This window comes from Diabrotica virgifera, chromosome 7, assembly GCF_917563875.1.
Source record: "Diabrotica virgifera virgifera chromosome 7, PGI_DIABVI_V3a".
NCBI lineage: Eukaryota > Metazoa > Arthropoda > Insecta > Coleoptera > Chrysomelidae > Diabrotica > Diabrotica virgifera.
In genome coordinates, this window is record NC_065449.1 from 88,573,531 (window position 1) to 88,600,533 (window position 27,003).

A 27,003-nucleotide genomic window follows, 5' to 3' on the forward strand; every position below is an offset into this window, starting at 1 on the left:
TTCTTCTATATGGTCCACATATTGTTCAGTAAAACGTTACACCATTTTGAGCGTCCGGTTTGGGGGGGAGATGGGGGAAAAGTCGGTAAATTATTAGTTTTTTTAAGTTTTTCGTTAATATTTCTAAAATTATACTTTAGCGTAAACAATGTTCTATACAAAAATGTTCTACATAGAATTTAAAACAAAAAAGATCCTTTACATAATTGTTATAAAATCAACGGTTCCAGAGTTACGGAGGGTGAAATGTGGAGGTTTTCGATACTTTTTATATTCTTTGGGCAATTCATAGAAATTTTTTTTAACAGGATTGGGTTTTGTAAATAAAATTTAATATTTCAGTAGCCGATAGTATGTTAGTGATAAGCCCTTGGGGAGACGTCAACCTCACCACCCAAAATCATCATCAATTTCCCAAATAATATAAAAAGTATCGAAATCCTCCACTTTTCACCCTCCGTAACACTGGAACCGTTGATTTTATAACAATTATGTATAGGACCTTTTTTGTTTTAAATGTTATGTAGAACATTTTTGTATAGAACATTGTTTACGCTTAAGCATAGTTTTAGAAATATTGACGAAAAACTTAAAAAAACAACTAATTTACCGACTTCTCCCCCCATCGCCCCCCAAAACGGACGCTCAAAATGGTGTAACTTTTTACTAAACAATATGTGGACCATATAGAACCATTTGGTGTTGGAGGAAAACTTTTACTTTGGATGTCTGGGTTAGGCCTTTTTTGGAGCAATTATATTATACTACCTCCTTAACTTTGGAACCGTTTATTTTAGAAGGATTATGCATAGGGACTTTTTTATTTCAAATTTAATGTAGGACATTTTTGTATAGAAGGTTGTTCATGCTAAACCGCATAGTTTTAGAAATATTGACGAAAAACCTAAAAACTACGAATTTACCGATTTCTCCCCCCTCTCCCCCCCCAAACCCGACGCTCAAAATGGTGTGACTTTTTTCTGAACATTATGTGGACCATATGGAACAATCTGGTGTTGGAGGATAACTTTCACTTTGGATGTCTGGGTTATGCCATTATTTGGATCAATGTTATCATACTAAAATTAAATTTTATTCTCAGGGCTTATTTTGTATTTGATACAATACTTGTGATCTGTGGCTTCTAGTATTTCTAGTTGCTTACTTCTTCCAGGGTAGAAACACGGAAATTGAAAACACTCAAAATCATATAAATGTAATCTATTGTTCTTATCAAATAAGCCGTCTACATATGATTCAAAAAATACTAAAATTTAACTTCGTTGCAACAATCTCTAACTTAATAAATTAAACTCTAACTCTGATATTTCCTTGTTTTGATAAAAATATTTATCAAATTAATTTCTTATTTACTCATACTAAATTGAATGAATTTTACTTTTCTTCTTTTGAATTGATTTCTCAAATTTGAAATGACTAACTGCGTTAAAAAAATTGTTCAATAAACAAATAAACAAATATGGTTTTGATATAAATAAATTTTCTCCATTCCGACAAATGATTTGACTAACCTTTTGTTTCTTCACTCCTTCGTTTTCTGGATTGCGCCGTCCTTGATTCTCCCAACACGTACTCTCTGGATGTTGCGAAAAAGTCCCTCTCGTCAACACTGCTTCCAATAAAAACACACAGGACTTGCTCGAATTCTATTACTCAGTTTTCCGTGCTCGATATCTTATGCACAAACGGATAATAGTCAGCTACTCGTTCTAGACAAAACAAATGAATCTCCCTCGGACCAGAAAAATTAACTCTTCTACCGGTCGACAATTTGGTTTCAACTTGATTCTGCTCGCAAAGGCTGATCACACCACTCTACACTGATTACACACTTAAAACTCGACTGCCTTCTATCAATGTTCATTACACAGTGTCCCTTATTTCTCTCTCAAATCCAGACTCTAACATTCATTATCCCTTCTCCCGATATTTTCCGTCCAATCAACAACAACCTCTCAAACCATTTATTTCTTAAGAAACCAAATATTCTTCCACATAACTTTTCCAATTTGTCAAATTTCAAGAAATATCATAATTAGTTCTTTTCTACTTTCTACTTTTACATCTAAAAACTAATACAATTTATTCACCAAATTAAAACCTTCCCGGAAAGATCTTAAAAACCTTATTGTTCCCGTCAACGCTCTGTCCACTTTCTAATCACCGAATTTTTTGTTAATGTCCCGTCCGAATCATTATCACTAATCGTTTTCATTTTTCCGAAACACTTGTTCAATAGCAAAATTAAATTCTATACAATTTTAGTCATATACAGGGCGATAAAAAAAATTATGATCTTATGGTCCATTGATATAAATTTAAATTTTTTTGAATTTCTTTAGAAAAACATTTCTACAACAAATCCCCGCCTTTTGAATTCGATAAAATTCTTTGCATCTGCAACCGATTTTCTCGAGGCAAAACAATTTTACGGTATACCTATTTCATTATCCTAATTTATGTCCTACTTCCTACCTTAACTATTTACTATGTGCCATTCCTTCCTTTACTCATGATATTTGTACACATCGTGAATATTATAAATTCCTCTGATCTTTTCCGAATCAGTATGTTTCAAAACATAGCTATTTACCCCATTTTCGTTATCTACTATGTAAGGACCCTCGAAAACAGGCATGAACTTCGCACAAATATCGCTAGTGAGATTTGACACTCTTAAGGCCCTTACAAGCACCTTTTCGCCCCTTTGGAAAGTTACTGGTCTCCTTCTTCTATTTTGATTTTGTCTTTGAACATATTTCTTATTACTTCGTCGCAGCCTCCTCTGTACTGTTTCCACCACCTGTTGGTATATTCTTGGCTCTGGATCTTCCCATGGTCTTCTCGGCATGACACCTTTCATTATGTATTCCGATGTCTCTTTGGTTACTGTACTTGGGATGGTGTTTAGATAATTTTCGATTTCCGCTATTTTCCTATCCCATCGTCGATGTTGTCCATTCGTCGCAATACGGAGAAATTTTGTCACTTCCTGTATAAAACGTTCAGAAGGATTGCTCTGAGGGTGTCTGATGCTAACAAAATTTGTCTCAATTTCTTTTTCTCGCAGCTGTCCTTTGAAACGATCGTTTCGGAAATACGTTGCATTGTCCAGGAGAATTTTTCTTGGTGTTCCTACTGTAGCGATAAAATTGTCAATCTTTCTCATTATTTCTTCTCCTTTTGTGGTGCGGCAACTGTATAACTTTACATATTTTGAAAAAACATTCACCATCACCAAAACATGTTTATTCCTTTGGGTCGTCATGATCAGATCACTTAACATATCGATTGCTACAATTTCCAATTTTCCATGGGATATATTATTTTTTGTGATGTTTTCATTATTGAAGTTTCTACTTTTGTATCTTTGACACGTCTCACATTTTTGCGTAACCTCCTTAGCAATGCGGTAGTCCTGTCGGCATATATAGTTTTCTCGAAAAACCAGCCAAACTTTCCTGCTGCCGATATGTCCGTTGTCCTCATGTATTTTTTTATGATTTTCTCCGCCAATGTTTGAGTCACCAAATAAAGTTCCTTCCCGTCAATTCTCTTGAAAAATAGGTCGTTTTCCCTCTCTGCTCTTCGTTTTTCTCTCTCGTCCAGTTCTTCTTGATTCATTCGTATTTCATTTAAAGAAAACACATCTTCTTCTTGGGTTAAAATGTTTAATCCCACGTGTAACGTGATTGCTTTTTTCCCGGTGTCTTCATCTCGTGTTAGAGCGTCGGCTATGATGTTATCTTTCCCCTTGATATATCGGAACTCAAAATCGTATTCCTGTAATAACAAGATGCCTCTGTGTATTCGGTTATTCACCAATCGGTTCTTCATGATGTGGACCAACGCTGCATGATCCGTCTCGATTGTGAATTTCGCCCCTAGCAGATAAAATCTTAATTTGTTCACACAGAATAATACGCTGGCAAACTCTAGTTCTGTCACACTATATTTTCGTTCATGTCTTTTTGTCACCCGAGAGATGAAACATATTGGCACTTCTTGTTCGTCTTGTACTTGAGATAATACTCCTGCAAACTTTTGGATGTACGCATCTGTTCTAAGTATGAATGGTAGATTATACATGGGATGATATATTTTCGTTCCTTTTGAAAATTCATCTTTGAGAATTTGAAAAGCCTTCTCCTGTTCCTCTTTCCAATTCCATTTTATCCCTTCCTTTAGTAATTTTATTAAAGGTATTTTCTTTTGACTTAAATCGGGAATTAATTTTTTAAAATAATTGATCGTACCGAGAATACCCCTCAATGTTTTAAGATTTGTTGGTCTTGGGTATTCGTCAGTGAGCTTGATTCTGTCTTCGGCTAAACTAACTTCTTTTGCGTCCAACTTAAAACCCAAATATATCACTTCCTTTTGGAAAAATCAGGGGCGTTATTTGGGCGTCCAGGGGGATTTGCCCCCCTGGCCCTGAAAATGACTGAAATTTACAGAAAATACATCAATATTCATCATAACATCATATATAATGTATTGTATATATATATATATATATATATATAGTGCTTGCCCCCCCCCCCCAAACAAAATTTCAAATGACGCTCCTGGGAAAAATTGACATTTTTCTATGTTCAATTTCAATCCGGCTGTATCCAATTCCTCCAGAATTATTTTTATATGTTTTAAATGGCTCTGTTTATCTTGTCAAAAAATCAATAAATCATCTATGTAGTGGACTATGGAGTCTTCATGGCGGTTTAGGATGGTGTGTAGTGCTCTGACCAATGCTGCACACGCACCTTGCAATCCAAAAGGCACTACCTTAAATCGGTATACAATACCATCGATGGAAAATGCTGTGTAATTTCTACATTTTTCAGCTAAAGGTATCAACCAAAAACTATGCTTTAAATCAATTTTAGAAAATATGTGTGAACCCGTAATTCTTTCAAAAATGGCCTCGATGTTTAAAGGTGATTCATATTGTGATACAGTGTGTTGGTTAATATTTCTGGCATCCAAGCATAACCTCAATTCTCCGCTGCTTTTCTTTACTATCACGATTGGATTAATATAAGGTGAGTCACATCTCTCGAAAATTTGATCTTCCAACATCTTATTAATCTCTTCTTTCATCTGTTGTCGATACTTATATGGAATCGGATATGTTTTCGATCGAAAGTTTTCCAAGTTTTCCACCTCGATTGAATGTTCGTACTTTTTTGCCACTCTATTTTCTTCATTTATTAAATTTTCATAGTCTCTTAAAATCAACCTCATCTCTTTTTCCTTTCCTTCCCCGCAGATAATTTCTTTTTCTTTTTCCTCAATTTCTTTACACATGTTTATCGTATATTCTGTATTCTCGTTATCACATCCCTCTTCTTCAAATACCACTGTTTCAAATGCATTCTTTTCGTCTATTAATCTCGCTTCTTCTTTCTCTGAGCTGGTCTCTTTTTTTGAGGAATCCCAGTTTTCATTTTCTTTTGTTAGTCCCATTTTATCTTCTTCTGGGCTCATCTCTTCTTTTGAGGAATCCCAGGTTTCATTTTCTTTCATCTTCTTCTGTCGCCTTTTCTTCTTTTTGCCTTGATGTTTCTTTTTTGTTTTCCTCCATTACTCGTTGTGTTTCTTCCACGACTCCTTTTGATTTTTCCTGATTTTCTTGTAATTTTTTCTGTGTCTCTTCCATTTTCTTTGATGTTCCTTGTTGGTTTTCTTCTATTACTCTTTTTGTTTCATCCATTTTTTGTGATTGTATTTGCATCAATTGTAATAATTGTTCTAATTCTGTCAATTCCTTTTTTCCTGTTGCCATAATTGTTGTGTCTAAAATGTCTTCTTGATCTGAATGTTCTTCTTGTTCCAAATGTTCTTTTTTTCTGAATGTCCTCCTTGTTTTTTGTTTTCTTTGCTTTTGTTTCTTGTCTCTGGCATTTCACTTCAAAGAATACTATCCCCGCCAAATAGGAAACTTTAAAACACCCTATCTGTTGCAGACAAGAAAATTTTTCTCTTACCCAATGTAATACGAATATTTCAAAAAATCATCAAATGCAAATATCAAATAAATAAAATCAATTATTAAAATTTTACCTAAAGGAAATTTATATTTCGTAATTCAAATATATCAATTTGGACCACTCAATATAGATTTTCAATCACCTGCTTTTCCTCTGTCTTCCCTTTCAAAGTTGCAACCAGAATACTCTCTAATGCACCATCAGTTGGGACGCCATTTTGTTATGCTCTACTTTATGCCTTTATGTAGATTGATTAGCAAGTTCTTAATTTAATTGATTATTCAATTATTTTATTTACTGCCTATGTAAAAACACAACTAAATTCAAATTAAATTTTCCAATCAATTTTATTCTCAGGGCTAATTTTGTATTTGATACAATACTTGTGATCTGTGGCTTCTAGTATTTCTAGTTGCTTACTTCTTCCAGGGTAGAAACAGGGTAATTGAAAACACTCAAAATCATGTAAATGTAATCTATTTTTTTTAACAAATAAGCCGTGTACATATGATTAAAAAAATACTAAAATTTAACTTTGTTGCAACAATCTCTAACTTAATAAATTATACTCTAACTCTGATACCTCTTTGTTTTGACAAAAATATTTATTAAATTAATTTCTTATTTACTCATACTAAATTGAATGAATTTTACTTTTCTTCTTTTGAATTAATTTCTCAAATTTGAAATGACTAACTGCGTTAAAAAAATTGTTCAATAAACAAATAAACAAATATGGTTTTGATATAAATAAATTTTCTCCATTCCGACAAATGATTTGACTAACCTTTTGTTCCTTCACTCCATCGTTTTCTGGATTGCGCCGTCCTTGATTCTTCCAACACGTACTCTCTGGATGTTGCGAAAAAGTCCCTCTCGTCAAAACTGCTTCCAAGAAAAATACACAGGACTTGCTCGAATTCTATTACTCAGTTTTCCTTGCTCGATATCTTGTGCACAAACGGATAATAAGCAGCTATTCGTTCTAGACAAAACAAAGGAATCTCCCTCGGACCAGGAAAATTAACTCTTCAACCGGTCGACAATTTGTTTCAACTTGATTCTGCTAGCAAAGGCTGATCACAGCACTCTACACTGATTACACACTTTTAAAAACTCGACTGCTTTCTATCGATGTTCATTACACAGTGTCCCTTATTTCTCTCTCAAATCCAGACTCCAACCAGCATTATCCCTCTCCCAATATTTTCCTTCCAATCAACAACAACCTCTCTCAAACCATTTATTTCTTAAGAAACCAAATATTCTTCCACATAACTTTTCCAATTTGTCAAATTTCAAGAAATATCATAATTAGTTCTTTTCTACTTTCTACTCATACATCTAAAAACTAATACAATTTATTTACCAAATTAAAACCTTCCCGGAAAGATCTTAAAAACCTTATTGTTCCCGTCAACGCTCTGTCCACTTTCTAATCACCGAATTTTTTGTTATTGTCCCGTCCATTTCGTCGAATCATTATCACTAATCGTTTTCAATTTTCCGAAGCACTTGTTTAATAGAAAAATTAAATTTTATACAATTTTGGTCATATACAGGGTGATAAAAAAAATTATGATCTTATGGTCCCTTGATATAAATTTAAATTTTTTTGAATTTCTTTAAAAAAACCATTTTACGACAATATGGATTATCATCGAAAGCTGATATGATCAACGAAAAAAGAAAATGAATTTGGTGACTTTTCTAGTAAATTTCTTGGGTGTAAATCTGTCTTTTTAGTTTACTCCTCTTGGTTAAAAAATCAACTATATGTAGTACTTAATGGTTAATTAAACAATTAATTAGTTCATCTAAGTACTAAAATTTTGGTATTGTTTTCTCTGGCAGACATTCAATTTGCTATATTGATGTTAGTGGATTAAAGAGGTATTATCTGTCTAGCATTTTAGCATTTACTCACGGTATTTGCTGTGTATTTTAAAGAACCGCTTGGAATCCCATAAAATTCCTACTCATAGAAAACATGTCAAAGAAAAGAAGTGATATTGTGCCGATGTGTGCTTTTGTCCTTGGGTGATTCTCACCCCTTCTCAGGGGTGGAAAAATATACGATCAAAGTATCTAGTTCCGGGATTGAATAAACTGACTAATTATAAGCAACTTTCTTCTACGGATTTTTTCACTAAGTCAATACTTTTGAGTTATTTGCGAGTGAATATGTCGTTTTTCAACAAAAAATCACGTTTTTAGACGGTTTTCGCAAATATTTCAAAAGGTAAGTTTTACCCAGTAAAAAATATTTTTAACAAAACTGTGGCTTATAAAAAAGTGAAAAAAATTGTTTATTATAAAGTCTGTAGACATAGTAAAAGCAGAGTTGTACATAATGAAAACTAGGTTCTTATTCGTAAATCGAATATTTCAACGTGAAATAAAAAAATCCCAGCGCTTTTCGGGGAATACTCTTAAATGTGTACTCGTAAGGAAGCTTTATTTTTGTTTTTTAAACAAGTTTCTAGCATCAAAAATAAGTACATAAATTACGCTCAAGATAATGTTAGTCCCATTTTTCAGAGAATCACCCCCTAATTAGCAAATGAAATCAATAGATACCGCTTTACAAGTTACTTTAGTTATTTATTGTTTATATGATTTGTAAGTTTCATAGGTTTAAAGTGCTCCAATGGAGTGCTAAAAAAATGGTTTTAAAGTAAAAAAATATTTCTATTTTAATTTTGAAAAAAGTTCCTTTTTTCCTTCTCATGAGTATTTATAGAGTGTTATATATTTTCATACTGTTAGTCCCATTTTTTTGGTAAAAAATTTGTGAACATCACCCCCTAATTACGGGGGAATGTAAAGTGTCATATAAATATGTAGGTTTAAATTGCTCATTTAAAATAAGATTGGTTTTAAAGTAAAAAAAATAATTTTATTTTAATTTCGAAAAAAATTCTTTTTTCTCCTCTTTTTCGAGAATTTATTAATGGTACCAAAAATCTCAAAGAGTAAAAAAAATGTAGATTTTGTGTTCCTGAATAGGTATTTAAAATTTTTTTCCTGCAAGACAAAAATTGTTTAGGATATGGCCGTTTACAGTTTGTATGCACTTGACTAGTGATTAGTGACTCGTTTAAGCCCTTCTAACTACATCAAAGTAACTTGTGAAGCAATAACGATTAATTTTATTTGGGATGCTAATTAGAGGGTAATTTTTACGATTTTTACGAAAAAAAGGACCAACTTTATTGTAAGAGTAACTTTCTTAATTTTGATGCTAAAATTTTTTGTAAAAATATAAAAATTAAGCTTTTTTTAAACACTTTAAAAAAGTTGTTTTGGGAAAAATAGTTTTCCCCAAAAAGTGCTTCATTTTTTTGACATTGAAATATTCGGTTAGGTTGAAAAAAACCTACTTTTCATTAGCTACAAGTCTGCTTTTACTGGGTCTAAGGGCCTCTTATATATACCATTTTTGTCAATTAGTTATAGGATATTTTTTCTAAGAATGTTTGATTCGATAAAGTACTTTTAGTTATTTTCGAAAAACCGCCTTAAACGTGTTTTTTTTTTGTTGAAAAATCAACATACATTATTTACTCGCAAATAACTCTAAAAGTATTGACTTAGTGAAAAAACCGCTATAGAACAAAAGTTGCTTAGAATTAGTCAGTTTATCAATTTACGGACTTATCTTGAACGTATAATTTCTCACGCCCGCGTAGGGGTGAAACTCGCCCTAGGTCAAAAGTACACATCGCCACAATATCACTTTTTTCTTTGATATGTTAGCTATGTGTTCGCCAAATTTCATGTCAGTCCAAGCCGTTCTTTAAAATTTGAAGGTTTTGCAATATTTTACCGTGAGTGAAAAGACTAAATTTTAGTTTTATTAAAATCAAAATCATCATTTACGCCGCTACGGAAAAACATAGATTTTAAAATAGATTTTATTACTCCTTTACGTCTTTTTACGATCTTTTCAAGGCTTGATGTTGTATAAATTAATTTCCATTTTTAGACCGGTCTAGTTAGACTCAAAAATAGGAGTGAGGTTACAATAATTACCATCAAGCTGAAAATTGGCAGGATTGTTCAAAATACCATCATAAATGAAATTTAAAAAGTCCTCATAAATGCGACCCGCGCTAAAAAATTTACGCGGGGTCACAGGTTACCAAATATGGTTTTTGACGATTTTCAGCGAAACGGTAAGTTTTATCATAAAATTAGTTTTAACAAAAAATTTAGATTAGATAATTATCTCTAAAAAATATCTTAATACTTTTTTCCTAAGAGCCACCGTTTTTGAGATACAACGATTCAAAGAGTTGAAAGAGTTCTAATCGTCCTAATAATAATAATATGTATTATAGTACACGACGTATACATACATCACTGAAGCTGTAATACAAGTAAGTATAATATTCTATCGGTCAACTTACCTTATATTATACATAATAATATAAGATATTATAAATATGATGTTTCTAATATACAGCTTGCGGTCTACCGCAATGTATAAGCTGTATTATATTACAGTGCCAACAAAAAAAATCTTTACAAAGATAGTAAATTGATATAACAAAGTATTAACTTATAATAATTCTTTTTACTTATACGTTCTCAATTTGTAAAGATGGGTTTTGTCGGAATAAACACGTTATGTCGGTACGTCGGCTAATCTAATCACCCTACCTATTCTTTTCTCAGAAGGGTTTGAACATAATAATGAAACCCAACTTTCTAGGCAAAATGTTGAAAATATGCTGTTGAAAAAAAAATTACTGCTGAAAATATATCGATAAATAATGATGCTGACGTAATGATAATTGAAACAGCCATAGAGCAATTTAGTTTAACAAATACAACTATTGTTGTAGGTGAAGATGTAGACTTGCTCGTATTACTCACTGCTCGAACTCCAATCGAAAAAACTATCTTTTTTTTAAACCTGGAAAAGCTCAACACCAGTCGGAAATATATTCATCGAAAGTTTATCTGCTTTTGCAAAGTGTCAAAATCATATACTATCTTTACATGCAATAACTTGCTATGATACATCTGCATTTTTCAGGAGGGGTAAAACGACAGTTTTTAAAATGTTTGAAAAACAAGATTTACTTGAATGTGCTGAAGTTAAAAAAAAAACTAATTCAACTTCACAAGAAGTTATTTTCAACGGAATTAGCTTTCTTTTTTCTATGTATGGAGCGCCTAAAAAAACTACGTGTTTAGATAAGTTTCGATATGCATGTGTCTTTAAAAATACTCGAAATAAAAACAAGTGCAGTTATATTGTCTTCCTCCAACCTCAGCGGCTGCTCATCAACATATTTTTCGGGTATATTACCAAGTTCAAGTGTGGCTTGGTTATCAGCTAGATCCAAGACTGGGGATGGAAATTAGTCGACAGTTCATTAGAACCAATTTAAACTTTAATCTCACCTGCGCCAGAAAAACTCCTGAACACAATTTTTTGCAACTGTAAAAAGGGATGTAGCGCTAAATGTGGTTGCAAAAAAGTTAAACTGTTTTGTTCGGTAGCATGCACTAATTGTCAAAATCGGTCGCGCTCTAATGTTGAATCACCAACAATTGAGGATTCATTTGATTCTATCGAGGAGCCATTGGATGTGTGATTATTGGGGCAATTTACTTGCACCCAGGATGAACAAGAAGAAGAAGAACAATAATAAGAAGCAGCAGATGAAGAAAAACTAGAAGGTGAAGAAGAAGCAGAAGAAGAACAAGGAGAAGAGGAAGCAGAAGTATTAGAAAATTATGAACCAGTTGGATTAATTTCTTTTTTTTATTTATACCACTTTTTATAACTTTTATCATTTTTAACCCTTGCCAATATCAATTATTCAATAGCTTCAAATTAAACAGAATCATAAAAGATCCGTGGAATAGGCCTACTGGGGAAATCACGTTAAAAAAATGCGCTAAGTACAGTACCTCAAAGGTGGTGTGAAAACGTGTGCGCATATTATGACGATTACAACTTTTTGAATCGTTGTATCTCAAAAACGGTAGCTCTTAGGAAAAAAAGTAATAAAACATTTTTTATAGATAATTATCTAATCTACATTTTTTGTTAAAACTAATTTTATGATAAAACTTACCGTTTCGCTGAAAATCGCTAAAAATTATATTTGGTGACATTTGACCCCGCGTAATTTTTTTAGCTCGGGTCGGATTTATGAGGACTTTTTAGATTTCATTTATAATGGTATTTTGAACAATCCTGCCAATTTTCAGCTTGATGGAAATTTTTGTAACCTCGGATGTGTAAGTTGACCGGAGTATTTATTTCTGACTAATAAATGTCGTTATTAAAGAGTCTGGCGTCTATAGTAAATGCGTGTCACTAATCAAAAAAGGAAGCTGGTAGTTCAACATTTCCGTTTAATACCACATCATGAGTAACACAGTCTCATAAAGAAAATTACAGTATTATTGAGTAACAAAGAAGGTAATTATGATTTTCTAAGGTATTGTGTTATTTATTGTATTAAATAATTTTTTTTCATATTATAATAATTAAAGAAATGTAGGTACAGTTTATTGAGTAAAAAAAAGTTTATTATTATTATCATTTTCTGAGATATTGGCTTGTGTTATTTATTGTATTAATTAATTTTTTTCATATTATCATAATTAAAGAAATGTATATTATTATTGAGTAACAAACAAGGTTATTATTATTATCATTGTCATTTTCTAAGGTTTGTATTATTTAATTTTTTTCATACAGGGTGAGTCACGAGGAACTGTACATACTCCTACCTCGTATAGAGGCCCCCATGGGGAATAACAAATGACGATTAAAAAGTGTGTGCTCCCATTGTTTAATAATATACAGGGCGAGTTTCGCATTTTGACAGAAATTTGTATTCGTCATGATTTTTGAACGGTCAGATCGATGTGTCTCTTATTTTGGGCAATCGTTACACTATTACCACCTAATCAACAAATTTATTCAAACTAGAAAAATTCAGGTCCGGCTTTAAAAAAATTAGTTCGTTTGGGTCTTACAAAAAATTTCACCCTGTATATGCTTTTTGAAAACTCTAATATGAATTTTACAAATTAGACAAATAGATAATTAAAATGGCATATTTATTTTTTTTCGCACACGATTACTTAATTTTTTATAAAAAAATCAAATTTGACTATGGATTAAAAGTTTGATAAAGTGAACCATAGATTTAAAAAAAATAACTTCAATTACAAAAATTAATTTTTTTTGAACAAATATTTAATTTATGTTAGCATCCAATCAAATGATTTATTCAAACTAGAAAAAAGTCAGGCCCGATTTAAAAATTAGTTCGCTTCGGTCTTAGAAAAAATTTCACCCTGTATACGCTTTTTGAAAACTCTAATATGAATTTTACAAATTTGACAAATAGGCAATTAAAATGGCATATTTATTTTTTCCCCACACGATTACTTAATTTTTTATTAAAAAATCAAATTTAACTATGCTTAAAAAGTTTGGCAAAGGTTTTGCATAGATTTAAAAAATTAACTTTTTTTACAAAAATTAATTTACAAAAACAACGTTTTTCTTAAAATTAAACGTTTTACCATTTTTTTTTTCTATAACACGTCTAGATCTTAAACTCCCCATAACACTTCGTTTGGACGCTATAGTTTAACATAGACGTGATCAAATAGATCAATTTTAAATTTTTTCACTTAATTTTTGCGATTTAACTTTACAATTCACGAATCTGCACCTTTTATTTTTAAAAATTCATAACTTTTATGAGAAGAAGACTGAAAGTCTACAACAATTTTCATATTCTTCACAATGGTAAGAGATTTAATGTAAAAATTTCAGAAAAAAAAATATTAAAATGGAACAGAGTTGTAGCGAGTTAAACCTTTTCATTTCTTTTTTTATTTTTAGGTTAAAATTCCGATTTTGACAAATTTGATTTTTTAATAAAAAAAAGAATGTGTGTACTTTGTACGCACGTAAGAAGTTATACTTCTATTATATGATTTCAACGAAATCAATATAGTTTAAACAGTTTCTCTACTACTTTCCAAAAATTTTTATTAAAACAATACCAAAAATTAAAAAAATAAAAGAATAAAACACACACAAACACATTGAAAAATGCCACCAATGATTTCTGAACAATAACTGTTGCCAAAAATTTTAATTAAATACGTATTTTCTGAAAAAAAATATATAATAATATACTTACAATCATAGAATTTATAAAAAAAAAATAAAAAAATGATGTAACTTGCATTGGGCTTGAACCTACTTCCCGTGTATCCCGCCATACGAGAGTCGAAGCGATTTCAAACTGCACCACCTTCGCGTATACGTCATGTGGGAATATACACAAACTGAACAACTTTTTGACATTTTGTTTATATGAATTTTTATTAGTTTGATTTTTGTCGAATTAAAATACAACAATATATAGACTAAGAAAACGATACATTAGATGAAAATTTGTAGAAAGTTTGTTCGTAATCAGTTTATGTAAATTAAAGCATTGCCTACTAGGGGTATAGCATAGCAAGTACTAGGTAAGTACATTATTTTTTTTTTACATTTTCCAAATAGGTATGAAGGTAATTTTTTATTGGAATACAACTGAAACATTTAGAATTACGTACCTGTGGCTTTTCAAAACTATTTAAAAAGTCACTATAATTATAAATTTGATTTTATTTCTGTCCTCACAACAATAAAAACTAACATATTATACAACATTTTTGTTTACCGATAACCTCCATATTGAACAATTGTTGACAGATCATTTCAACACCCAATCAGAGCCCGTATAAAGACTAATACCAAACTGTCGGTGTGCGCATGCGCGCAGATCAATATAAATTCACCCTCAATCTCAATCGCGCCTAAAGAAGTATAACTTCAAAAATTAATTAATCGTGTGGGGAAAAAATAAATATGCCATTTTAATTGTCTATTTGTCTAATTTGTAAAATTCATATTAGAGTTTTCAAAAAGCGTATACAGAGTGAAATTTTTTCTAGGACCAAAACGAACTAATTTTTTAAATCCGGGCCTGATTTTTTTTTAGTTTGAATAAATCAGTTGATTAAGTGGTAATACAAATTAAATATTTGTTCAAAAAAATTCATTTTTTTAATAAAAGTTAATTTTTTTAAATCTATAGTTCACTTTACCAAACTTTTAATTCATAGTCAAATTTGATTTTTTTATAAAAAATTAAGTAATCGTGTGCGGAAATAAATAAATATACCTATTTGTCTATTTGCCTATTTGTCTAATTTGTAAAATTCATATTAGAGTTTTCAAAAAGCATATACAGGGTGAAATTTTTTCTAAGACCCAAACGAACTAATTTTTTAAAGCCGGACCTGATTTTTTTCTAGTTTGAATAAATCAGTTGATTAGGTGGTAATAGTTAAAGACTGGATTATATGCAAAATGCATATGCATATATATGCTGCATATTTCTCATGTTTTTCATAAATGCATATGCCTTGCATATTTGGAGATTTAAGAGCATATAAATGCATATTTTGATGGGAATTTACTCTACCCCATTTAAAAATAAGGTATATATTAGTAACATCAACATCCATTAAAATAAAATGTGAAAGTAAATATTTTGCTGTTAAGCTCCTTTGTTGTTGTACCCATAAACATAATGGGCGTTATTTATAGCTGCAGGTATCATTATCCGGATATTTAAGATTTATAGACTTCTCAGAATTTACAAATTACCTAAGTAAATACCGATTATATTTTGAATAACATTACAAATATTACCTGTACTTTCTGCTGGTGTCGGCCAACTATGAATTATTCTGGGAAAACCAACCAAAACGAAATTTTAAGGCAGCGTTGCCAATTTAGCTTATTTTATGCTAGATTTGGCATATTTTTGTGTTGTTTAGCTTATTTATTTCTTGTTTAGCATATAGCATATTTTCTAGCATATTAAATAATATAAAAATTATTTAGTAAAAATCGAAAATCTTCTAATTCAGAACAAATTTTTATGTTGGCCTTACAATTACTAAAACAACTTAGGAACTCTCTCACAGGAACTTGAAACTGATATCAGTGAGTCAAATCTGATTCCTAACAAAAAATGTTTAACCATTCACACATACACACCTACATCAGCAAATCCCTTCGCCTTCAATAATGTTTATATTAGTACTTATGTCTGTGGACCATGAGATTACTATTAACTACAGGATCATGTTTCAGCATTTTTTAAAACAAATAATTTATCTGTACTGGGTTATGCTTGCTATAGGGATTTTTTATTAGTTGATAATGGAATACCTACTGTTGAACTGATCATTCCATCATTCTTGTGAGGTTTGGCAAATACTATATTGGTCGAGTTGGCAACACTGTTTTAAGGGTAGGATAGATTATTTTATTTTATGAATGGTTAGTCTTAAATCAATCGCCGATTATTCAACTTTTGTGATTGCAAGTTATTGACTATACTGTGTAAAAAAATCATTTTATTATTATTGTGAAAATGCCTAAAGTAGCAAGGGAAAAATCAAGTCTTCTCAGAAGTTGGATTGGAAGTAACAATCATCTAAAAGTTATCGACAGTGAAAGTATGTTTTGCACCATTTGTGATAAAAAGGTAAGTTCTCCACTTCAATAGATTTTTAAACTTATCAAACTTCTTTGCACATCTATGTGTCTGTCTATTCTAAAATGACAAACCGTCCCATTTCTTCAAAAACTGTTTTTTAAAGTTCGCAACGGTTTGGCTTATACAGAGCGAGGTGTTGAGAGTGGCCCACCCTGTATACTACGGTACACTGACTGTACTTTATTGTTTGACGATTTCAATTTCACTTTGAGAAATAAAAAAAAATTGGGGGAGGTTTAAAAAGTTTGATCATTTTAATGTAGGTATCTATTTACGAAAACATCTAAAACATCATTATCATTATATTCCAGATTCCATGTCAAAAGAAATTCCAAGTAGTTCAACACATAAAAACTTCACTTCACCAAACTAAGCTATCAAAAAATGATAATAAACCTCGCCAGCAGATTCTACAGAACAGTTTGCAGATTCAGAATACGTCAGTTGGGCAAGAAACCTTTGCAAAGGATTTATGCCATTTTTTTTTGAACTGCAATATCCCTCTGCACAAGTTAGAACATAAATCGTGTCAAAACTTTTTAAAAACTTATTGCAAGATTAAAGATAAACCAGCTCAAATACCAAGTTCTTCAACTCTTCGGAAAAAATATGTCAGTGCATGTTACAAAGATGTGATGACGAGTATTAAAAATCAGTTAAAAGCCGATTATCTTTGGATTTCCGTCGACGAAACAACGGATACAAAGGGTCGACAAATTGCGAATCTAATTGTTGGAGTTCTTAACGACTCTGGCGATTTTAAAAACTCATACTTAATTAGTGTAAAATGTTTGGAAAAAACAAACTATGCTACAATAGCTAGATTTGTTAACGAATCCCTAACAAATTTTTTTTTACCTGATCAAGTACCATTTGAAAAAATATTATTAATGCTTAGTGATGCCGCCTCATATATGATGAAAGCTGCATCCAATCTTAAAATTTTTTTCCCTAATTTAATTCACTGTACATGTTTGGCGCACGGCCTAAACAGAGTTGCAGAGAAAGTTAGAATTGAATTTCCCAATGTAAACACCTTAATAAATAATGTAAAAAAAGTATTTCTGAAAGCACCACTACGTGTACAGGTATATAGGGAGATGCTTCCCGATATTCCTTTACCACCAGAACCAGTATTAACCAGATGGGGAACTTGGCTTAAAAGTGCTATATTTTTATCTGAACACTACGACGACATCAAAAGCGTTATTTCAAGTTTTGATCCGACTTGTACCGCTATTGATAACTGTCAAAATATTTTTAAAGAAAAGTCTATTAAAAATCAATTGTTGTATATAAAATCGAATTTCGATATCATTGAAAGTTCAATTACAAAATTAGAGGCTCAAAATTTATGTCTTCACAATAGTATGTCTATTGTTGATTCGGTTAAACAGAAAATAACAAATCTGAATGGGGAAATTGGAGTAAAAATTAAAGATAAACTTGATGACGTTTTAAACAAAAATGAGGGTTTCACTTTATTGCGTTCAATAAATAATATAATCAATTTTGGAAACTTCGATGAAAATATTAATATGGATCCGTCTCTAATAGCAAAGTTTAAATATGCCCCAATTACATCTTGTTACGTTGAGAGATCTTTTTCTGCCTATAAACAAATATTAACAGATATAAGACATAATATTAGTTTAGAAAATATGAATCAATATATGATTATTTATTGTAACAATAAAAATATGTAAATTTGTTTTATTGTACTCTTTTTATAATATTAGTTTAGAAAATATGAATCAATATTGTAACAATAAAAATATGTACATTTATTTTATTGTACTCTTATTTATCTTGTGGTCAAAATAAAATATTTTGCCGTTTTATTTGTCACAAAACCTGAAGTTAAAAAAATATATTAAGAAATAATAATACAATTTGGTTTAAATTCAAACCTATTTATTTATTTTTATTATTTTTTATTTATTTATGTATTTAACGTAAACCATAAAATTATTCATATAAAAATAAGTGCATATATAAATGCATATTTGCATGTTAATTGTGCATATTCAGCTTGTTGTAAAATGCATATTGCATGCATATTTTAGACATTTTTTAGTGCATATTTTCCAGTCTCTAGTAATAGTGTAACGATTGACCAAAAAGAGACACATCGATCTGACCGTTCAAAAATTATGACGAATACAAATTTCTGTCAAAATGCGAAACTCGCCCTGTATATTATTAAACAATGGGAGCAGATACTTTTTAATGGTCAATTGTTATTCCCCATAGGAGCCTCTATACGAGGTAGGAGTATGTACAGTTCCTCATGACTCACCCTGTATAATAATTAAAGAAATAAAATCCTGTAAGTGTCTTGAGTAACAACGAATATTATTATTATTATCATTTTCTAAGGTATTGGCTTGTGTTAGTTATTGTATTAATTTTTTTTTCATATTATAATAATTAAAGAAATTGATAGTGACAGCATTATTGACTAACAAAGAATGGTATTATTATTATCATTTTTTAAGATATTTAGTGTAGGAAACAGAGGTTGAACCTCGCAAAATGGACACAAGTCCGGTTTTATTTTTTTTTCTGGTATATCAAGGGGTGATTATTATAAGACTAACTTTTTCTTAAAAGATTTCGCCCCGGAACCCCCCTTTTCATCCCTTTAAAGGGGGTAATTTGTGGTTTTTGCGAAACGTAGTCCTTTCTGTACGTTTTGCAAAAAACTTACTTAATAGTAAAATGAAGAGGACTATATTTCCTACTATTTATTTCCCGACAGAATATGTCTATCACCCGCCATTTAGTGGTGGCGCCCCAAAGTTGACAAGTTTTTAAAAAAGATATGTTTAAAAAAAATAACTTTTCCATACCTGTAATGGAAATTAAGAAGAAACCCTGAGAAAATTAATCACATAAAGGTGACTGATGTTTTGGTGGAGGTTTCATTTAAGGGCAATTGCCCGTTTTTTAATTACAGGGTGTTATATTTAAAAAACCCCTTTTTATACCATCTGAACCGCCTATGCTAAAGTAAAAAAACTTTCAGCGATTATCCATGTACTGGTGTTATTTACAAATTTCTATAATGCACCCCCATTTTTTCCGGAACGACACAAAAAAAGGAGAATTAATAAAGAAAGTGATTTTCTTGGAATGCTTCACACACCATGCCCTTTATTAAAATGCTTTATATATCCTTTTGTGCACTTTCTTTTTACCCATGTATGGGCATCATAATCGATTTCTTAATGCAACCCCTGTAGCCAAAAAAGAATAAATAGGGAGATGGTTGAAAAAATTATTTTTTTTTTAAATCATATAAATCATCAATATGATGATTTATATGAGCTATATCAGCAATAATCATATAAATATATATGATTATTGCAACATCCCTGCGGAAACTACCCCTATCCTTGAACATATACTGCAGAAACTACCCCTACCCCTTGGAGAGCATGTTTTGACGATTTTCTCATTACTTATGCATTTTTTTTAAAACATAGCTTATACATAATTAAAGACTACTATTTTCTCTACAAATAAGGTCCTATGTATTTTTTTCGTATAAGCAAACCTTACGGCACAGTGGCGTCGTAAACCTCAGAAATGCTTTGGAGGGGGTCCAGTTTTTGTTTTTTTTTTGTCACCTATTCATTTTATGGATAACGGGCTTATAGAAAATAAAAGAACACTACACATTACACAGTCTGCTACACATTATGACATATGCATATTTTATTTACTTTGCACCCTAAAGACAAAGTGGTGGCCCAAAATAAATTTTTGATTATTTTCTTTATTAATTCTCCTTTTTTTGGGTGGTTGAGGAAAAAATATGGGGGTACATTATGCAAATTTGTAAATAACACTAGTACATGGATATTCGCTGAAAGTTTTTTTACTATAGCATAGGCGGTTCAGATGGTATAAAAAGGGTTTTTTTAATGTAACACCCTGTAATTAAAAAATTTGCAATTGCTCTTAAATGAAACCTATACCAAAAAATCAGTCACTTAGTTGTGACTTTACTTTGTTGTTACTTTAGTTTCTTCTTAATTTTCATTACAGTTAGGGGAAATTTTTTTTAAACATCTTTTTTAAAAATTTGTCAATTTTGGGGCGCCACCCCCGTTAAACGGTGGATGATAGACATATTGCTGTCGGGAAATAAATAGTAGGAAAAAATATATAGTCCTTCATTTTATTACTAAATAATTTGTTTGCAAAACATACAGGAAGGGCTACGTTTCGCAAAAACCACAAATTACCCCCTATAAAGGGATGAAAAGGGGGATTCTGGGGCGAAATTTCTTAAGAAAAAGTTAATCTCATAATAAGCACCCCTTGATATACCAGAAAAAAAAATAAAATTGGACTTGTGTCCATTTTGCGAGGTCCAACCTCTGTTTTCTACACTAATTGGCTTGTGTTATATTTATTCTAGTAATTAATTTGTTTTAATATTAAAATCATATTTTGCTTATATAGCAAACGAGCGCTATCTTTGCTGATAAAAGTCTTATCATTTTTATAAACGTGTTATATAAACTCCCAATTTTATTTATGAGAGTAATCGTAGTTTACATGTTAAAAATATCATATATGATTATAGTAATTTTCCTAATGAGGTAACCTTACTTTAGGATATAATGGAAGAAAATAAACAAGAAAAAAAATGTTTGAAGCTTTTTCAAACTAATAGGGATAAAATAAGAAAACACTGGGATAAAACAGAGTCAGAGGTGGAGGAAGTTTTGACGAAACTTAGAGAATGGGCAAGTAGGAAAGAGTTTCCAGAAATACCAAGTAAGTAATAATAAACAGATTTTTTTAGAGAAATACAGCTTTAGATTTAATTAGATTCAGGGACCACCACCCTAGGCCCGTCGCAAATTGAACCTAAGCGAGACACAACCTGCTCCGGCGGGACGGGTGACCCGTGCATTTATTTTTCTAGCGCATCGCATATTGAACACAAGCCAACCCAACCGTTGGCCATCGACGTTGCGAATAGAGACGGGTAAAATCAGTGCAGACATGTAACGGTTACTTTTGATACCGGTTCTAAGTGGTACTGAGTACAAATACTGATTACAAAATACTGATGTATCTGATCCTTTTACTGAATTAAGTAGGCAACTTAAAATCGGTATTTCCGTGCTTGTAACTAGTAACGTTTTAAAAATATCTTACACGTCCCTAGTAGTCGTAGCGGTATGACTTTCGACAACATCGAATTTGATCATAAGCGGGTGCATAAAAAGATATCTTATACTGAGTATTTTATTTCTGCACATAATACCTACATATTTAGAATAATCTCTCCCCTACTGCTTGGTCATAACTCATACTCCTCAATTTACTGCTCGGATCACAATCATTTAAAATTACTGCAGGATCGCAATCATTTACAATTACTGCAGGTCATAATTCATAATCCCTCTGCTACTGATCGGTCATAAAAAATAACACTATCTGCATATTTCGTTTCTAATTTTTAAGCATAAATAAAAATGATGTAATAAACAAAAATGTAATATGCGGACAAGTTGAATTTGAGGGTAATACGATATTTTTATCGTATCTCCGCTCATTTAGGGCCGGTTGTTCGAACGCTAATCAACAATGATCACTGTCAAAACTGTCAATGTCAACTTTGGTTGGGTTGCTAAAAACATAATTGATTACAATTCTGAGACTATAATCAATTAATATAACAATAATTATTAACATAATTTATAATAAATCTCATAATTTTAATTAATTATGTTTTCAGCAACGCAACCAAAGTTGACATTGACAGTTTGGTGACAGTAATTAAATATTTGATAATGATAATTGTTGATTAGCGTTCGAACAACCGGCCCTTAGTCTACCAAAGGTTATCAGAATTTAATGACAAAGACAACGCAGTTTTCACTCGGGGTGTTGACTATGCTAATATTTTTATTTATCATAATAAATTGTACTTAGGTACCATCCGTATTCATTTAAGATACGTGTACTTCCATCTCGCAAACAAAAACACGTAAAAAAAAACATCTGACGGTGAGTCACGCGTCCCACGGCCCAAGAAAAGTGTACGCCGATGACAAACGTTCCCAAGCGAGACCTGCGAACACATGGACTGATAGTAGGATGCGCAATACTGTCTACGCAGTTCGCCGACGCAGGTTGTGTCTGGCTTAGGTTCAATTTGCGCCGGGCCTAAGTCTTAGAGTCGTTAAGCAGATCTGATGACTCTAAAAAGAAGAAACTTTTGTCAACTCTTGGTGGTGGCCCCTGAATCGAATTAAATTTAAATCTGTCTTTACTTATTTTATTTTACTCATATTTGAGTAATAGGAATGCAGAATTCTGTTGGATTTTTATCTACATAAGCGGACAGGTGATGAATGCAAATTGTGGATTCTCCCATTTCCGCTATTTATCGGCATGTTTGCTTTATAATTTTGTAAAAAGCTCACACAATAGATTGTGACACAGGATTCTGCATTCCGATCTAAAAGATAACTTTCTCTTTTCTTTTGATTTTTTCATTTCGAAATATGTGCTTCGACTGCTAATTAGTCAACTGGACTAGTCAATTATTTAATTGGACGTAGGTTATTAACGCATGTACCGGGTGTCCCAATAAGAATGACTCTCGGCCATATCTCAGGAACCGTTTATAGTACAGCTTTGAGAAAAAAATATTTATAAAAAAAGTTGCCTCGGGAGAAGCCCGGGAATTATTTTCATAATGGTACATAGGTCCACCGCTAGAGGGCGTAATTGAATACCAAAAACTAAAAATCAAAATTTTACAAAATTTACCTAATGGAAGGGCACTGGAAGTCCAATCATCGTATTCTTCGTAGAATTCTGCGCATATACTTGACATATACTTGACATCGTAGTGTGTGTGGCAGCATTTACGTTTCCCAGTGAATTATTACAAATTACAGTTGGTTGTTGTTTGAGTTTAAACATCATTTTTATATCATCTTAAACAGAAGAATTTTCTACTGCCAGTTTTGTTTTTATTTCTTCATAAAGTGCATCAGTGACCTCGTATTTTGGATTATCTACAGATTGCAAGGTCAGACTTTTTATTTTATTTATACCTATTTACTGCGATTCACTCCCACTGCTGCTCCCACCATGTCGACCTGCGCTAACTGTTCAAAGTCAATCGACGATCGAGAATTATCAAAACAACTTCAATGTGAAGCCTGTAAACAGAACATACATCTAGCTTGCACTGATCTACGAGCCGAAGATCGCGTTACAAGGCATAAACTACGTGGAATTAAAATTCTTTGCAACAACTGCTGCTCTAATATCGAAAGTTTTGCTAATTTAAAGACGCTCTTAAGAGATTTAAAAGAGGATCTTCAATCAAAAATTGGTCTGATAGATCAAAAAGCTAATGATATCAGTGAAAGACTCTTACAGATTGAAAACAAGTTATCTAGTGAGGATCATTCTTCATCTCCAAAATTTACAGATACCATAGCAAATGAAGCAGTTGATCGCATTAACCGGGCTAAGAATATTTTTGTTAGGGGTGTACCAGAAATTACAGGAGACATTGAAACAAAGAAAAGTCACGATGGTGGAATATTAAAAAATATTTTAGATACTGTAATGTGTAACTCCACTCCTGTCACATTTTTCAGGATTGGAAAACCGAACAATCGCTTCCCTAGGATGATAAAGGTCATTATGCAAAATGAACATGAAGCCAAACATATTTTGAAAAACAAAAAGAAACTTTTACAAAACGTCTCTTTAAAAAACGTTTCCATTATCGACGATAAGACTCCGAATCAAATAGAATGCCTAAAAGAACTTCGAATGGAACTGGAACAAAGAAAATCGAATGGAGAGGAAAATTTAACCATAAAATATATACAAGGTGTCCCGAAAATTGTAAACTTTCGTCACTAATTCTGATATTTCAGGTTTTCATAATTGGCTATGTTTCTATACTAATCTAGCTACTTTAAATTCCAAATTTAATGAATTATTATGCAACATTCAAAACCTAAATCCTCAAATAATTCTTATTACTGAAACATGGTTAACATCAAATGATCTTGACTCTCTTTATAACATTGATAATTATTCCCTTTATAGGTGTGATCGTCGTAATCGACGTGGAGGAGGAACTTGTATCTACTTGTCTTCAGAAATTACTAATAATTTCTCTGTTATATCTCTTGATATTACTGTCCCTAATATTGAACTTCTTGGCTTAAAAATATGTCATAAAAACTCTTTTGTTATTCACCTAGTATGTGTTTATCGGCCTGGTGATTCTAGATTAGCAGATGATGAATCCCTTATCGCATCACTTGATGAACTGTCCAGCCTAGAAAATCTGATTGTTATTGGAGACTTTAATTTTAGAGACATTTCGTGGCCTATAACTGATCCACCTAGTGACTTATCAACTTCCAAAAATGTATTTACAGATTTTGTATTAAATTCTAACTTACATCAATTTATAACGGAGCCGACTCGATTTAGAATTAATAATTTACCATCTATTTTGGACTTGGTATTCTCTAATGATCCCCATTTATTAACACATCCCCTAATAAGCTCTCCAGTAGGTAACTCAGATCATGCAGTCATAACGTTTCATATTCAGTTTAACTTACAGTACTGTACTCCTAATGTTAATAAAACGGTATATGAGATAATTGATTTTGAAAATGCAAATCGCCAACTGGCTGATATTGATTGGAATGATGTTTTCGGTGACATAAGGGATCCAGTTGTATTCTGGGATAAGTTCTTGCACGTTGTTAATTTCTGCAAAAACCAAAATACCGTCAAAAAAACCATATACAAAAATAACATAAAACCTTGGATTAATGGTGAATTAATATATCTGATCAAGTATAAAAGAAAGTTGTGGAACAAATATAGACGTACAAATCGCATAGAGGATTTACTAATTCATCGAAACTTTGCCAGAGATTTAAAGAAATCTCTACATGAAGCTCGTGTTGCCTACGAAGAGAGTATAGCCATTAGTAGTAACTGTAAAAAATTGTACAAGTATATTCGATCTTCGTTGACAACAAAAGTTTCTATACCTTTACTGGAAAAAGATAATGGTGATATATCCCAAAGTAACTATGAGAATGCCGAAGTCCTCGCCAGTACTTTCTCTAAGGTTTTTTCTGTCGAACCCACTAATCATCAGTTGCCTAATATTACTTCGTCACGAGTTTCTTCTTCCCTTGAAAATATTATCATTACTCCTGATAAAGTTAAATATCATCTTCAAAATCTAAAAAATAATTCGTCTCCTGGTCTCGACTTAATATCTTCTTTATTTTTAAAGAAATGTTCCGATGCTTTAGCTTACCCACTATATGTGATTATGTCCTTATCATTCACCACACATATTTTGCCTCCCATATGGAAAACCGCATCTGTAACACCGATTTTTAAAAAAGGGAACAAATTGGATTCTAATAACTACCGTCCTATCAGCTTAACACCTATAGTGTCTAAGATAATGGAATCTATTATTGCCGAGACAATTTCTGATTTTCTGCAAAACGAATTGGTTATACCAGAACAGCAGCATGGTTTTGTCAAAGGACGTTCTACAATGACAAATCTTCTTTGGTGTGTCAATGAATGGTCAAGAGCATTAGACAGAAAAACCCCGGTAGACATTATTTACCTCGATTTTGCTAAAGCTTTTGATCGAGTTCCAAAGCGAAGACTATTACATAAATTGGAACACCTTGGTATCCGTGGTCAATTACTGAAATGGATCGACGCGTATTTAACAGATAGAAAATTTTGTGTTAGAGTTGGGGACTCTTTCTCAGTCGAGAGAACGGTTTTGAGTGGGGTACCGCAAGGATCAGTTTTGGGTCCACTTTTATTCATAGCATATTCCAGTGATCTACAATTTCACATTAAATGCAGCAAAGCTTTCTATGCAGATGACACGAAGCTATTTTCTGATCCCTCCATAAATTTCCAGTTACTACAAGATGATCTTGATTGCATATCGGAATGGTGCTCTACTTGGATGCTGCCTCTTAATGTGGACAAATGTGTAGTTCTTCACATGGGTAAAAATAATCCGTATCTTCCTTACTCTATTAATGGGCGCGTGTTAAGATCAGTGAAATCACATAATGATCTAGGTGTTATAATTAATAACAATCTAAGTTGGTCGGAACATATTTTTCATATTTCTAAAAACGCTAACAGTAAATTATACCTACTGAATAAAACGTTTGCAAAAGTGTCATTCATAAACTCAGTTCATCTGTATAAACTGTACATTCGTCCAGTTCTGGAATATTGCGGAACTGTTTGGTGTCCGGTATTAGTGCGCGATCGTAATATTCTCGAAAACGTACAACGGAAGT

At 31.8% G+C, this 27,003-nt stretch overlaps 1 protein-coding gene across 4 annotated transcripts in view; it reads left to right on the plus strand.

Moving 5' to 3' along the window:
• LOC114334871 (retinol-binding protein pinta) overlaps positions 1–27,003 on the plus strand; it is a 103,607-nt gene that overhangs the window by 15,103 nt on the left and 61,501 nt on the right. For 2 of the 4 annotated variants that reach the window (XM_028284988.2, XM_028284985.2), the window contains exon 2: positions 21,256–21,418. In XM_028284988.2, the coding sequence (XP_028140789.1) occupies positions 21,262–21,418 (157 nt within the window). In that variant the 5' untranslated portion in view covers positions 21,256–21,261. Of the gene's footprint in view, positions 1–12,327; positions 12,476–21,255; positions 21,419–27,003 lie in introns of those variants that run through there. The other 2 variants (XM_028284987.2, XM_050655521.1) reach the window with 2 other exon arrangements.